We start from the raw sequence: 17,701 nt of genomic DNA, 5'->3' as shown, positions 1-17,701 counted from the left end.
AATAATTAGACAACCATCTTTTCGTGCCATAAAACATGAAGGTGATCCATTTGATTGGTTGTCACCATTTTTCTCTTTGTCGTTTTGTCACGTCTAAGAACTTATCAAATTGACCTATCCCGAGCAAATTAGTTTTTTTTCTCAGTTACTCATAGTAAGGGATGGATGGGATGGAATTTAATGGGAAAATTGTTTTTCATGAAATAATTTAGTGTTTATATATTGTTTAAAATTTTGTAAAAAAGCAATTTTTTTTAAATTATGGAAAAAAATAAAAATATATAAAAATCATAAATTTTGTTCTATAAAACTATTTTGTACAACCCTGAAGTCTAGTCTTCTCTAGTGTCCTTCTCGGACCTAAATCTTATAGGACAATTGTAGTTGAAGATAAGCCATCATTTTAGCCTGGTCATGCATGGTATTATGAAAGAAAAATATATTATAATGCATCAGAAATATTAGCATATTAATCTTAATCTTTATTAGGGGTCATCATATTTGATTTAGTTATTTTCTAAATGCTAAATTAAATTTAGATTTACTTTAGTTGAATTTCACTTCAATTATTTATTTTTCATATTATTTATATATTCTATTTAACTATTATGAATATTAAGAAAAACAATCTTTATTCCAAGATTTTTCCCACTCCTAATCATATGTATCCACTTACTTCCACTCTCGAAAACTTAATCACAACACATTAACAGATCCATGGGTTTTAACATTGTTACGAATCTTTGGAATTACATTTCTATTTCTGTTTTACGAAACCACCTGGGAACTAGTGAGGTTTATTATTAATATTTTTCATTGAGACACTATTCGAAACTTTTGACACAATCCAATATTGATGCTTATGGAAACCACCTGGGAACTAATGATGTTTAATATTAATATTTTTCATTGAGACACTATTCACATAAACTTTTGACACAATCCAATATTGATGCTTATCATTAGTTTTTTTTTTTTTTTGTCTGGGTCGCAATATGAACATAAACTCAAGTATTGGATGAGACTCTGAAATGTTTAATCACTCAAAACTTGCTCCTTGGTGTCAAACTGTAGACGAAATAAGATGATGAAGTGTGTAGATTCGAGGCAAGTTCATTCTGATTGTCAGAATCTCACTTGAAGCATGTGGGAAGTACTCATTGGCGTTGGTAAAACCATGATCTTAGTTCTGAATGTCAGAGAATCTTACGGGAAACATATGGCCAGTAGGCACTGGCGTTGGGAAAACGATGAAATCATATCTCGGGAATGAAAATATATTTTGCTTTCCCGTGGGACAAATTTTGGACAGCTGTAAATAGGACCAAAAGGGGAACTAAACTCTCAGAACCATGAGCACAATGTCCTTCCCCGCTGATAATTTTTCTGCATATTGGTCGCAGATAAATTATATTCAATACCATGTTGATAGCTTCTATGCACCGTGAAATGAAAGAACAAGTTAGAATTTCTTTAAGAATATTTGAAACACAATTGCAATTCTCATTAAGAGAGGTCACTGGGAATCCATGTCCACAGAATACCACTTTGGTCGAAGTTGGCGCTGTTGCATGAGTTTTACCTTCACATGGGTGTCCGTTGTGTACATTATTATGAAAAGATATATACAGCACATTCGATTTCCCTCTGAGTAACATACCATGTGAACTTTCGCCATAACGATAATTATATGACAGTGAGGGAATATTGAATTATTGATAACTACTATAAAATCCATCTCCCCCAGCTTAATCTTGCAACTTCCTCCCTCGTTTGCGATCTATTCTTCGGTTGTTCCATTAAGTGGAAAAGGAATCGGAGGAATTGATCGAAGATGGGCAAGGTTGTAGCATTTATTTTTATAGTTATCATCGGTGCAGCAACCACCATGTCCACACCTGTCATGGCAAGTGGCAGCTCTAACTGTCCTCCTGCTGCAAAGACTCCTAGCAACCCTAGCAAGGGAAGCAGCCCTGCAGGTGGCGGAGCAGGAGGAGCAGGAAGCTCTCCCTCATCATGTCCTTTAGATGCACTGAAACTAGGGGCCTGTGTTGATTTGCTGGGGAGTTTAGTGCACTTGGGCATTGGAGACCCTGTTGTCAACCAGTGCTGCCCAGTGATACAAGGCGTTTTGGAGTTGGAGGCAGCGTTGTGCTTCTGTACAACTATTCGCCTCAAACTACTCAACCTCAATGTCATCCTCCCACTAGCTCTGGAGCTTTTTGTTCAATGCGGCCTGACCCCTCCTCCCGGATTCACATGCCCAGCTCTCAATTAGGAAGGTATTTGATGCAATGTTATTAATATTTAGGTAATTAATACATATATTTATTTTTCTTTTGTTTAAAATTAGGTCTAATTATAGTATGTCAACGTTGCTTATGGACCGCAGGTGAAATGTTGTGACAATAATCAGCCCCTAAAACAATGGAAGGAAGCCTACACAAAATCTATCGTGATGTACTCCCACTACAAATAAAAGTGTATATCTAGATTTATCGTTGTTTTGAGTGGTCAGGTGTTTTGATGTACTACCACTCGAGATAACAATAAAATAGTGCATATCTATATTTATAAATAAGATTGTGGGTATTTCTATTTAGATAGTTTAAATGGCTTTATGGTTTATATTTACTACAAGAACTAAGGTTATTCAGAGAGTTAAAATATATTCGCACTATAAATAACACTGGATGTTTACATGTCGGTTACCTTAAATTGTTGAATGTTTTGTTCTTCAGACAGGAAAGTTAAGATCGAAAAACCATTATAGAAAGCGATTAGAATTTCTCCGCGAAACTTTTCGTTGGAAAAAAGATTTACTGATATCGATATTCTTGTTCCTGCATTTTAAAAAGACAATTGATATCTGGGTGGGATCTCATGAGCATATTATAACAACATATCTTTTTCAATCCTGCTGTTAAAAATTATATGTCACACTACAATATTGTTGATTTTGCTTTGTGATTAAACTGGAATCTCCTTAGATATATTTCTATTATGAGTTTATTCAAGAAATTTTTCGTCCAACACAAGGGCTCGATTGGCTTGGTTTTGGCTGAGGTTCAATCTAATTGAAAAAAGGAAAAAGAAATTCAATATTTATACCAACTAACCTACCGATAAAAGTTTATTTCTTACAATGGCAACCTACGGATAAAAGCCTATTCCTTACAGAGGCAAATGACATTTTCACATGCAATGTTACTGCTCAGTTAGGTCACAATATTCTACAACCTTATACTTCGTCCACCAACATTGTCGACACTATTACATAGCATTCAATGTTGCTTAAGCATCATCGTATTATTATTGTTAATAATTCAATACTGTATACCCACCCTCAATGCATCATCTGCTTATTATCGATTAATAATTCAGTGTTGTATATCCGCCCTCATTCAGTTTTCACCGATTTTGTCCACGATTTAATCATGAACAAAATGTCCAAGTGTCTGCGTGCTCTGAATCTCCTCGATGAGTTAGCAGAGCATTATTCCACTATTTACAGCTATTTTGTTATTTCTTTGTTAAAAAATGAAAACGGTAGAGCAAAGAGTTTGCTCTTCTTAATATTACAAATTACTGAAATAAGATTATAGTGTAGATATTAATATTACAAATTACTGAAATAAGATTATAGTGTAGATATAAACAGTGAATGATTGGAATGAAACTAATTGAACTAGTACACATGTATTAATGACTATGCCATATAGTAAGTTATTGGAATTAGATTCTCCAACATTACCTCTTAATTTCAACCACAAAAAATTAAACTAAGATGCTTGCTAGTCTATTTCTTAGGTAGGATTACAATTTAAAAATTTGAGATCCTCTTAATTTTCTTTTCCTGTGGATCATGTAGACTCTAAATTGTTTAACCTTTTCTTTTTCTTGTATCCTTCAAACCTAAGTTTCTTCATTTGCTAGTGCAAGTCTTCAATAGTTCCACATTGTGTATGCATATCATCTATTTGTTTGAAAATATGTGTGTCGCTGCCAAATGTCCTCTTTTATAGTGTGTTTTTCATCATCAATCTATTGCAACATAAGATGAAAATAAAGTTGTATTTCTTCAAAACTCCAATACCTAAAAATTTCATTGATGTGTTCATCATGTATGTTGTCTTCAACATTAATTTATGTAGCTTTTATGCAAACCTTATTAAGAAATGGTGTTGCAATCCACGGTTCAAAGAAATTTAATTGTTCTTCATAATCATCATGTTACTTGTTCCTTTGAAGTAAATGGTAAGTTTAAAAACATTTGCAGAACTGCATTGGCTTTGTTCCTTCTGCTCTGCAATGAGAGATCTCTCTTTGTGCTTCCTTCTCTATCTTTGTTTATTCACTTATTTCAAAGGGGTGGATTCTTGCACCAAATAGCATTATGTAGATATCATGTTTTTGTTGCATCATTTGCAACCATTTATCATTGGCCAACTAGTCATCATCAAATTTGACATCAACAAGTTGAATTGTTCGATTCACCATATCAATTGATTCTTTAATGGAAACTTCATGTTTTTGTTGCATCATTTGCAACCATTTATCATTCGCCAACTAGTCATCATGAAACTTGATATCAACAAGTTGAATTGCTGGATTCACCATAGCATTTGATGCTTTAACGGAAACTTCATTATTATCAGTAAGGTCTATTGTTGAATTCACTAAATTGACATCAACAAGCTCTTTTGTTGGATTTACCAAATTGTCATTAGAAAGCTCTATTGCTCCATTCACCAATTTTTAGTCCACTTGCAACTATGCACATTAGGATTCACCAAACTTTTCATCTTCAAATGATTACTGCGCCTTACAACAAAACTCTTTTCTATTTCTAAATCTTTCAAATAAATTTCAAACATCTCCCAATATTACTTTAACCATCTCAACCACTTAATTTTCGTCATTTAAGGATTAAATTGCTACAACTTAAATCAATCAAATTGTAAATATAATAGCTTCTATGCTACTTCACTACTATAAAATAAACAACTCTACAAAACAAATAAAAAATAAAAATACTTTCTCAAAAGCTTTCACAAATCCTTAAAATATTTCAATGATGCAGCCAGTGTTGAATAACACCCTCTTCTCTTTTCTAATAAACCCTGTTTTAAAAATCGAATATCTTTTGTTCTTTTGAAAAGAACAATTAACCAAAGATTTTCATTTAAAAGTTATATGATCCCTTTTCCTTTTATGTTACATATATCCATTTTATTTCCGAGAAACTCCCTTTTTAATCTCAAATGAAGAAATTATTTTCTAACGAAATGCCTTACACCATGTGCGTTTGATACCTTTGACTGTTCACGATTTGTTCTTCCAAACAGCAGCTTCGTGCCCCTAGTCGGTTTCGTGTATGGTGAGATTTTGACCAACGTTTCAGACTTTTGAGAATTGCATGCTGCCACTTTTTTTAAATTTACAGTGACGCTTTTTTCTTTTGTGGCTGCGTTAGTAACCATAGCGCTTCTTTTTCGCATGAGGCTTTCTCAAATATCTTCACTCTGAAATAGTGTTATGTAGGTGTGCCCTTTCTTTTTGTCGCTCTCACTTTGATGTTGTTTTTCTTTCAAAGAGTTTTATGTGAACCCATTCGAATATTATGTTAAAAAATGAAAACTGTGGAGTAGAGAGTTATCATTCTCAATAATCACTTAAATAAAATTATATTAGAGAGATTAACATTAAATGATTAGACTCCAAGTCACTGAAACTGGATTATTAAATTCTCCAAGATAATCGAGAATATACTAGAATAGGTAGAATTGGTTCACGTAAGTCGGGATAGGAATTAGTTTCTATTTCTTCAGAGGTTGTTCTAACTTCCCTAAAACTGTGTTTTGTATTTAATGTGTAATATGTATGAACAATGTAGAGCGTTCTCAAGAGCTAGACTCTCCTGGTCGAGTGGGTTTTATTTTATTAATACAAACATTGCCATTTTTATCATAGTATTAGGGTTTTATTTTATTAATACAAACATTGCCATTTTTATCATAGTATTAGTGCGTGAGGGCTGAGGAACCTATATACTCGCTCGTGGGTGGTTCTTTGAACCAAGATCATCGTAGTTGTGAGGAGGATAACTGTGACGATTCTAAGATCGTCGCTGGTTCTCAGTGTACCTCTTCGACAAGGCACTATAGCTACTTCACACATATTTTCTAACTTTTTCATCGCACGAAAGATGTGTATAGCTGCGAGGATCGTGTAAGCCAAGAACAAGGTTGTAGCTACGTGGGGAAGCCAAGAACAAGGCTGTAGCTGTCAGAGAAGCTGCTTAAGGAAGCCAAAAACAAGGTTGTAGCTGACAATAGAAGGTTGTTTGGAGGCTGAGAAGAAAGCCACAGTGATTAGCAGGTGTGTTGCGAGATCAAACAACATTGAAGAACATTGATCTCTCTCTATCATTGATCTAGGGTAAATTTAACATCTTTTACCTATCGATTTTTTATTTTCAAATCTCCAAGATGAATAAAAATATATTTGAAGCATGCATGAACAAGCATAACAAGCTCGATGGTTCCAATTATGAAACTTGGAAGTTCAAAATGCAGACTCTGGCAGAAGCGCAGAGTGCGTGGACAATTGTGAATGGGAATGAGCTGAAGCCCACGACTGGATCAACATCGATCTTAGATTGGGAGAAATGAGAAAGTAGAGCAAGGACAATGTTAAATATGTTAGCAAAACACTGCATTATACCACACATCAGAGAAGGTAAGTTAGCTAACGAGATATGGGGAATTTTGAAGGAATTGTATGAGATCAAGAATTCAAATTGTCTTCTATTGCTCAAGAGTAAGATCATGTCCTTGAAGATGGAGGAGAATGAAACAATTGCTTCATTCGTAGCAAGGATCAAGGATTTGAAGAAAAAATTAGCAGACATTGGTCTTACAGTTGATGATACAGATCTTGTAACCATTACAATGAATGTTGTCACTAATGATTATCAAATGTTCATCATTGGGATAAATGCACAAGAGAAGATCCTGCATTTTGAAGAGCTGACAGGTATATTGATGTAGGAAGAAGAGAGGAGATCAACTCTGAAGCCCCAGAGTGTCGATCTTGCATTGATGGTGAAGAAGATCTTCTACAAAGGGAAAGGGAGTCCACAACAACAAAATGGAGCAAGTTCATAGAAATGGCCATCAGACCCAAGGTATGCATCCGACTAAAAACTACTCTGAAACTAAATGTTTTTATTGCGGAAAATTGGGTCATATTGCTAGAGAGTGTAGGAAAAAGAAATATCATGAAGAACAACAAAAGCCAAAAGGACATCCAAGTCATCTCACGAATGGTGATCACGGGAAGAATTTCAGATTGTTTATGGTAGATTGTGATGAAAATGTTGATGCGGACATTTGGTATGTAGATTCAGGAGCATCAACACACATGACAGGGAATAAGCACTGGCTTGAAGATTTTAAAGAAATCAGCGAAGGCGCAGAGATTTACCTAGGTGATTACTAAAGTCATCAAATTAAAGGATGTGGGAAAGTTTTTGTTATTCTACGTAATGGTAATATCAAATAAATTTATGATTTTATGTATGTGCCTGGTACAACAAAGAACATGATTTTTGTATCCATGATTACAGATCAAGATTTGAAAGTTGAATTTTTAAAATCTAACTATTACATTAAGGATCTGCTAGATAGCATGAAGACAATTGCTACAGGGATCCGAACAAGAGGTCTGTACAAGTTGGATGTGAGACTTGCACTAGTTCGAGCATTGACAGTAGCGACCCTCACTACAGAAGAGCTTTGGCATCAAAGATTCGGCCACATCAACTACAATGATTTGATGTTACTACAAAAGAAGGAAATGGTAAGAGATCTTCCTATGCTAAAGCAAGTACATAATGATTGTGATGCCTGTACTTTAGGAAAAATGCATAGACAAGAATTCCCTATAAGAGTAGGAAATAAACTTGGGGATATACTGGAATTAGTGCACACAGACCATTGTGGACCCATGCAGACAAAATCATTAGGAGGTGCACTATATTTTCTACTGTTTGTTGATGACTATACCAAGTTTTCTTGGGTGTATTTTTTAAGTAAGAAAAGTCATACATTCGAATACTTTAAGCAGTTTAAAAATATGACAGAAAGACAAAAACAGAAGTAGATAAAAATTCTCTATTTTGATTAAGGGGGGGAATATAGAAAGGATTAGCTTATTAGATATTGTAAAGATCATGGAATTTTGCAACAGGTCACAGTACCCCCTACTCCACAGCAGAATGGAGTAACAGAAAGAAAGAACAAAACTCTGGTGGAATATGCTAGAAGTATGCTGAAAGGTAAGAATCTTTTGAATAGTTTTTGGGCTGAAGGAGTGAAACATGTAGTTTATTTGAAAAATAGGAGTCCTACAAAAAGTCTTGAGTATAAAACTCCTTTTGAAGCATTATATGGATATAAGCTTACAATAAAACACTTAAGAATATTTGGATGTAAAGCATTTTCCCAGATTCCAAAGGAAGATAGAAGAAAATTAGATTCAAAAGCCATCATATGTACTTTTATAGGGTATTGTTCGTCATATAAAGCATATAGATTATTTAATCCCTGTACTCAGAAGATCTTTGTTAGTAGAGATGTTAAATTCCATGAACAGGATCATGAAGAACCTCATGAGCTCTATGAGGAATGGGAAATTCCATACTTGGTGAAAGAAGAAGCAAAGAACAATCAAGGTCAGCAGCAGACAAAGGCAAATGATGAATAACAACAGCAGCAACAAGAGAAACAACAATAGCAATAGGAAGAAATAAATGATGATCAAATAAAGTTTGAAACCACCACCCCACCACTCAAGAGATTAGGTAGGAAATCTCAAATGCCTGCAAGATATATGGAAAATGCTCTTATAACTAGTATGATGAATGTGGTTGAATCTTCTAGTTATAAAGAAGCAAATGAAAGTAGTGAATGGAAAATAGCTATGCAACATGAATATGATTCAGTAATTAGAAACAACACTTGGGAATTAGTTGAACTTCCTAGAGGAAAGCAAACCATAGGTTTCAAATGGTTATATAAACCAAAAATTAATGCAGATGGAACTATAGAAAAATTGAAAGCTAGGTTGGTCGAAAAGGGGTGCGCACAAAAATAAGGGATAGACTATGAGGAAAACTTAGCCCCTGTAGCTAAATTAAACACCATCATAATGTTAATCACTTTAGCTACTAAAAAACATTGGATGATGCACCGACTAGATGTAAAGTCTGCATATTTGAATGGAGAATTAAAAGAAGAGGTTTATCTAGAGCAACCAAAAGGGTTTGTCGTGAAAGGAAAAGTACATTTAGTATGTAGATTGAAGAAAGCACTTTATTAATACAAACATTGCCATTTTTATCATCGTGGGGTCATTATCTTAGTCCAAGTATATTTGTTTTCTTGAAATAATGTAATTAATTTATTTCATTAAATAGTTGAGTTATTTTAGCTAATTATTTTAAGTTATTTGTTGTTCGTTAGCCGAACCCATGTTGAATTTTTAACCAATGACTAAATTTGATATTATTTTGAATATGCTTCATCTGAGGGCACATCAACAATTTAGGTATGTGTTTCATTTATTTTTTAATTTATGCGTGGTGTGTCATTTCAATTTATGTGTCACATGTTATTTCAAGAGCCAATGTTTCCATTCTTTGGTGGATTCTCCCATAGTTTGGTATGCATCACCAAGCAGACCGAATAAGTGGAGAATGGAAGTACAAGCTGATTGTTTTCTAGTTGCGGCATGGTGTCTATTCCAAAAGCTTTCGAATATAGTGGTCCTATTTTAAATCAAGCATTGAAATTCAATAAATTATAGTGTCAACATGAATGCACAAAGTGAGACGAAGATCCAACAATTCTGAGTACAAAATTATGCTGGAAAACTAATCTCAATCACCGCATGTTAAATACAGTGACAACAATCATACTTGCCAAGTAGATTTTGTTTGCAGGCTGAAAGATAGATTAAATGAAGTTCTTAGTAGGAGTACAAATTTTCTATTCCAAAACACACGTCAAGTAATTAGTAAAGAATGTGTATTTAATGAAGGGTTTCTAAAAACATATGGGCAAAACTTCACTCCACAACTGTTATTTGTGATTTGTATTTTGCAACAAGTATTTATGTTTTAAAACATGTATTTTTTAATATACATATGAAGAAGTATTTAGTAATTCTAAGAGGTCAAGAGGAGAAAATAGTGGAGAAAATTTTGGTAGCCAAGTGAAAATAATTTATTATGGGGTGGTAAATGTAAATGGCACTAAGAACACCTTTTTTACTTGGTGAAGGAGCCTCAATATCCATATGAATTTATTTATGTATTAGAATTATAATCCAAAGTTTTATTGTGTTGCTCCCAAATTTTTATCTTAGTTGCGGTTTGATCTCCATAACTAAAGTCTTGAGGGAAAGATTCTCCTCAGCGCTAAAAATTTCACATGGTACCAGAGCAGGAGAAACTCTATTAGTGTAAGAACAATAGGAGTTAGAAGGTTGATTTTGAAGACAATTTTTTTTTTGGAGCGTATTTAGGGGCAGGGAGTAAGCCTTTTATTATGCTAAAAAATGGCGGCGTCAAGCACAAGCTTGACTTATCCTCATATACATCAATTGAATGGGAAACAAATATGAATATTGGGCTATAACAATGAAGGCTTTGTTTTCTTCTAAAGATATTTAGGTTTTGGTGGAGAATGGTTCCAAGAAAAAACATATGTAACAACATACATTGCATGGTCACATGCTGAAAAGGATTTGTTGAGGGACAATAGGAAGAAGGATTCAAAATCCCTCTTTTATATTTTTCAAGTAGTTCATGGAAGCATTTTCCCAAAGATTGTAGTAGCAACAAAGTCCAAGAAAACATGGAATACCCTCCAGATAGACTACCAAGGCATGTCAATAGTGAATGCAACAAAATTACAATTTTTTATGAGAGACTTTTAGACAATTTTTGTGTAAGAGTCTGAGAATGTAGACTCAGTTTTACACATGTAATTGGACTAGTTACTCAAATCAGGTCTCATGATGAGACACTTGAGGAAAGGAGAATAGTTGAGAAAGTTTTGAGAAGACTTCCAACAAGATTTGATGCCATTTTTGTGGACATAGAAGAGACAAAGGATCTCAAACATTTATTAGTGGATGAGGTTCATGCATCACTCATTTCTCATGAACATAGACAGAATAAACCAACAAACTCCTCATTGGAGCATGCCTTCAAGGCACAGGTTTCATTTGGTCAAGGTAGAGACACAGGAAGACCAAATGCTAGAGGAAGGGGAATAAGCCCGCACAAAGGTGGAAGAAGCATCCATTCAAATTCAGGTGGAAGGGGTAGCAATCAAAATCCAAGTCAAAGCCCAAGCCAGAATGAAGGACAAGGTTATAGGTATGATAAATCCCAAATTAAATGTCATTATTGTAAAAGGTATGGTCATTATGAAAATAGATGTAAAAAGAAGAAACATGACATAAGTAAAAAACCAAGTGCAAAATTCACAAAATAAAATAAGAACCAAGATAAAATGTTTTTAGCTCGTAATGTACCACAAGAAAAACAAAGTAATGTATGGTTTCTAGATTCAGGGTGCAACAACCCATGACAGCGAACATAGAAATGTTTTCCAATCTAGATGAAAGTATGAAATCTGAAGTGACATTAGGGACTCATAGCAAAGTCTTTGTCATGGGGAAAAGAAGAGTCAATATTCTAAGAAAGAAGGGGGAGAAGAAGTACATTTGAGATGTTTATTTTATATGTGGTTTGAAGAATAACATCATATGCATTGGAAAACTCATGAAAAAGGGCTACAATGCTTTTTTCAAAAATGATGGGTGCACAATTTTGGATAAGCCTCGAAGCAGACCACTGATTGCAAAAGTTCAGATGACAAGGAATAGAATGTTTCCCCTAAAGATAAAATCTGATTTGCAGGAATAATGTGCACAAGAACAACTCTCAATGAGTTCATAAGAGGATGAAAGAAAAGTTGCATATTTTACACAAGTAAGCTTTCAAGCAGAAGTTATGGCAATTGAGATTTGGTCATCTCAACTTCAAAGGTTTAAATTTGCTGCATAGGAAAGGCATGGTGAAGGGGTATCCTCTTATGGAAAAACCTGACAACCTATGTGAAGGATGCATCTTGGGCAAGAAACATAGAGAGACATTTCAAATAGGAAAGTCAATAAGGGGAAAGTCACCTTTGGAGATTGTCCATTCAGATTTATGTGGACCAATGTAGACAACATCAATTGGTGGGAGCTATTTTCTTTTACTATCATATATGATTATACAAGGGAGGCATGGGTATACTTCCTAAAACAAAAAAGTGAAGTGTTTGAGCACTTCCGCCAATACATATCTCTTGTTGAGAAGAAAGGTGGACATTACATCAAAGTCTTGAGGACTAACATAGGTGGTGAATACATCTCAAATGATTTCCTATGTTCTTGTAGGGAGCATGGAATTCAGAAGAAATTTACAACAAGGTATACACCTCAACAAAATGGTGTCACGGAAAGAAAAAATAGGACCATTATGGAAACAACAAAGAGTATGCTTAAGGCAAAGAATTTGACAAATGACTATTGGGCTGAAGCTGTCGCTTGCACAACATATATCATTAATAGATGTCCAACCCAAAGTGTCAAGGATGTGGTTCCTAAAGATGCATGGATTGGAAGAAAGCATACATTCATTCACATGAGATTCTTTGGATGTGTGGCTTATGCACATGTCCCATATGAGTTAAGGAAGAAGTTGGATAGCAAGGGGGAGAAATCCATATTTGTTGGATATAGTGATGAATCTCTTCTTGGATACAAGATCTAAAATCCCTCAACCAAGAAGTTCATAATCAACAAATATGTGCAATTCATTGAAGAGGAAGCATGGGATGGAAGTTTGGAGAAGACAATTAATGTGAAAACGTGAATACCACAAGAAGACGAAGAGGAATTGACCACAACAAGTAATTCTTGAATGGTGACTCTTCCTACTCATATTCAAGCTCAACAAAAGAGTCATCAATTAACACCATCAAAAAAATAATAGGACAATGTTGTGTTGTAACACCCTCCTTCGATATCTAGCCAAGAAATCGGCCAGATGGAGTAAACATGCAATCAGATGCTACTATGATATGATTCAACCTCCTAGGTAACCTTAAGGAAATGGAATTGATGGAAACAAAACACACATACCTCCCTCATGTGCTTTAAGACCCCAAAGAGCTAGTCCACTAGTCCAGGTGCTCAATCCCTGAGTTAACCTAGAATTTAGATGAATTATAACCAAATCCACTCCCATGCCAAGGCATGCATGCGACTGTAACCCTATAGTCACTCTCATAGGCTTGATTGTCGACAACAAGAGACCTAATTTTCAGTGTTATGCCAGCAACTCCAAGATTTCATCCACCTTTTTAGACCCAAATCGAGGGTCATTTCCCATAATTGAACCATCTCTCCAAATCAATAAAATAACATTGAATTGAAAGTACTAGAGCAAAAAATTGTTCAAGACCTTGATTGGACCCCTACTAGCAATAACAAACATTTTTTCAAACACTTAGTAAATAGGAAACCTACATGTATAAATAGCATATATGAGCATAGGGGTCTCATACATATCTGAGATTTGCCATGAAGCATCGTTTCTTATCACTTTAATTGCCACTCCATCCATAAGGTCATAGATACGTTGTTCATTTATATATAGGTTAAAACATGATGAGAGCCATACATGGTTACTATCATAAAACACATACATAACTAGCATACTAACCACAAAAAATACTCCTAAAAGTAAGTCATATAGACCACATATAATCCATCAAAATTCTCATAGAAAAATAAGGAGAAATAACCTTTCATTAATGATGAAAAATCCAAACTCGGGATGGGACTTCCACATTCCACCCAGCCATATAATGGTTGAGCCAAATATCTCTTTAGCCATTCAGCCCTATGCCACCAAGTATTAATGTTGCATCTCATAGAACACATCAATCAAAAGCCATCGTGGGTTTGCAGAGGCCATCCACCTCAAGCCATCAAACAGTGATTCCACCTCATCGTCATACATCATCATAACCATCAGTAGATCAGTCTCTATCCCAACCATACATGACTCCAGAGTGTTTTTCCAAAAAAGGTTGCGAGATGAGTAACTCAACCCACAACTTTTACTGGGTTCTAGAGGACTTTTCCAGCCAAGGCTACAGTACTAGTAACTCAACCCACCAAGAGCTCTAGAGTGTTTTTCCAACAAAGGCTACAGGACTAATAACTCAACCCAAGCTATTCCAAGGCTCCAGAATGTTTTTCCAACCAAGGCTATGAGACTAATAACTCAACCCAAGCTAAGGAAACATGAGATCCAACCAAAAACAAAACAAGGAAATAAATCCACAATCACCATGGATATCCAGGAAATGGCATGGCTAGGCAATCCAACACTAGTCATGGAAACATACATGCAACTTGGTACCTGCAAGAAAATATGATGTAATTGTTGATCTCGATTACCTCTTGTGTTGTCTTTCTCTACCTTTGCCTTATTTCTCCAAAATTCCAAGTATGCCACACCCTCAAAGAGTGCTCCAATAAAACTCTAAGTCTCCAAGAGTATGAGAGAGAGAGAGAGTATAGAAGAGATCTAGAATGCTAAACCGATCAAGTCTTTTCCACAAATCCTCAAAAACCTTTTTATTAATGAGGCCTCTATTTTCTTCATTTTCAATTATTTTCCTTGATTTTCTTCTTCACATGAAATCTGTGACCTCTGACCTACATTTTCTCCTAATTTTTATTATTTTCATAAATAAAATGTCATTAAATGCCTCTTGACTTATTAAGCCTTTTCCTATTGGGTTGTGTTATATTCTTTCTATGACTAGCCCACATAGTTAACCAGGGGGTTAGAGGGGAGGCAGAGCCCCCCCTTCGTTGCACCGATTGCGTAGGGGAGGTGTCATAGGGGGTTTGAGGGTGTGGGGTTTTGTGCATGATTTTCACACACATTTTTAGACCCGATGGTTTTCAGTCCATGGTATTGGATGCTTCGGCATGTATAAATATGTATTATAACATTGAAAGGAAAATAATGAAAAATCAAGCTGGTAGTCCTAGTTTTGGGATCCAGGGGAAAATCTCTGTGTAAATGTGTTTTATGTGTTATGCTCTAGCATTGTTTATTTTATGTGTTTTAGAATTTGTATGCAGGTAATTTGTGTACGGGGTTAAAACCTACATTTTCTATCAGAGTTGTTTTGGCTTAAAGGCGACGACTTTGTTGCTGAGGGGTTTCACTAGGGCCTGTGGTAGACCCTATTCAATGGGAGATCTATGAGATCGATTCTAGTGGTGAAAGAAGATGGCGAGTAATGGAAAGATAGAGATCTAGAAATTTAATGGTCAGAGTTTTGAGTTGTGGAAACTCAAGATGGATGATCTTTTGGTGGATAAAGATCAGTGGATCGCGATAGATCCGGGTACTAAACCAATGGGAGTGTTTGATGAAGAATGGAAGAAGTTGGATCAAAAGGCAAAGAGCACAATACGATAGTGTGTCTCAGATTTAGTATTTTTGAATGTATCAGGGGAAGCTACGGTGAAGGCTAGGTGGGACAAGTTAGGGACTTTGTACCAATCTAAGTCTCTGGTGAATAAACTATTCCTGTGGAAAAAACTGTATAACGTGAGGATGAAAGATGGAGACTCGGTGACAGAGCATCTGAATGCATTTAATACTGTGGTAAGTCAGTTAGCATCTATCGATATTAAAATTTTAGATGAAGATAAGTGCATCAGTTTGTTGTGTTCTCTACCAGATTCGTGGGATAGTCTAGCTATTGCAATAGGTAGCAATGCAATTGCCTTGCATTTTGATGAAATAGTCTCATCCTTGCTGACGAAGGAGATGAGATAGAAAAATATGGAGAGCTAGAATGGTGATGCCTTATCTGGACAAGGACGGTCCCAGAATAGAAGAAAAAATAAGTCATCGAGTGGGATATCTAAATCTAGAGGAAGATCTAAACCTCCAGGAAAGCGAGTAAAGGTGGTGTGCTGGAAATGCGGAAAGGAAGGGCACTACAAAAGGGACTGTAAATCTAAAGCTCCTGATAAAGGAAAGGGATCTGATGATGCTCCTTCTGTAGAGGAAAGAACCACCTCAGATGAAGATGGGGATGTGTACTTGACTTCTTTAAGTACACATGTAGATCATGAGGCATGGTTGATTGACTCAGGTGCATCCTTTCACTTCACTCCCCATAGAGAGTGGTTCTACGAGTATGAGAAATATGATGGTGGTGATGTCTTCTTAGTGGATGATAGTAAGGATATAATGGTTGGTCACAGAAAAGTAAAGTGTAAGTTCCAAGGTGGAACGGTTAGAAGACTTTCGGGTGTTCTGCATATTCCTGCATTGGCTAGAAATCTGATTTCTGTAAGCAAGATGGATGATGCAAGTGTAAAAAAAGTGTTTGAGAATGATACATGCAAGATGGTTCAAGGATCATTGGTATTAATGCGGGGAGTTCATATTGAAACTTTGTACAAGCTGCAAGGTAGCACTGTTGTTGATGGGTGCAACAGCTCTGTGGTTCTTGATAGTGGAGCAAAAAAGCTAGTGGTCTCTGGAGAGAAGACCATGCTATGGCATCAAAGGCTTGGACATATTAGAGAGAAGGGCCTTCGAATACTTCATGGTAATGGTATGGTAGAAGGTATGAGTAATAGCTCTTTGGATTTTGATTTCTGTGAAAATTTTGTATATGGGAAGTAGAATCGAGTGAGTTTCGCCTCTAGCGGTAAGAGGGTGAAATAGATATTATAACTTGTGCACAATGATGTGTTTGGACCTGTGAGGCTTCCATCACTGGGTAAGTCTATGTACTATGTATCATTTATAGATGACTTCTGAAAGAATACATGGATATATTTCCTTAAGAAGAAATATAAAGTCTTTGATAGGTTTAAAGAATTTAAGTCCCTGGTGGAAAACCATATAGAGAAGAAGATAAAGGTGTTGAGGGCAGATAACAGTGGAGAGTTTTGTAGCAAGGAATTTGAAGAATTCTGTAAGAAGTGTGGTATAGCACGACAAAGAACTAATCCATACACACCAGAGAAAAATGGATTTGCAAAAGAATGAACAAGACGTTGATGGAAAGGGTAAGAAGCATGCTTAGTGGTGCCGGGTTAGGACATGAATTCTGGGAAGAGGCGATGGAGACAGCATGTTACCTGGTCAATAGATCATCTTCATCAACGTTGGAGGATAAAACTCCACAAGAGTTAGGACTGGTAAGAAACCATCTCTTTCACATCTGAGGGTATTTGGATGTGATGCCTATGTAAATGTTCCAAATGAAAAACGAACCAAGTTGGATAGTAAATCTAAAAAGTGCATCCTTATTGGGTAAAAGGATGGTTTAAAGGGTTATAAGCTTTGGAACCTAGTAACAAGGAAGGTTGTGTACAACCGAGATGTGGTGCTCAGAGAGGTGAAAGATGTTATTAGACATGTATTCTAACCAAAGGAACCTTAGAAGATAGAGTTTGAGCTAAAGGAGGAAGAATCAGACTCTACAGTAGAGGAGGAATCAGAAGAGGAAGAGCCAAAAACTCC

The 17,701-nt window shown here is 35.7% G+C and overlaps 1 protein-coding gene across 1 annotated transcript; it reads left to right on the top strand.

Moving 5' to 3' along the window:
* Positions 1-1,834: 1,834 nt before the first annotated feature.
* LOC149197170 (36.4 kDa proline-rich protein-like) lies at positions 1,835-2,278 on the top strand. The gene has a single exon (XM_089408591.1). It carries the CDS (start codon positions 1,835-1,837, stop codon positions 2,276-2,278), a length of 444 nt encoding a protein of 147 aa, XP_089264717.1.
* Positions 2,279-17,701: the final 15,423 nt, after the last annotated feature.

Source organism: Pinus tabuliformis, chromosome 2_2, assembly GCF_031772625.1.
Source record: "Pinus tabuliformis cultivar Carrire ecotype Pingquan chromosome 2_2, CPIR1, whole genome shotgun sequence".
In the NCBI taxonomy this organism is placed as follows: domain Eukaryota; kingdom Viridiplantae; phylum Streptophyta; class Pinopsida; order Pinales; family Pinaceae; genus Pinus; species Pinus tabuliformis.
The sequence above is the reverse complement of the archived record's forward strand: the minus strand, read 5'-3'. Positions and strand labels throughout refer to the sequence as shown.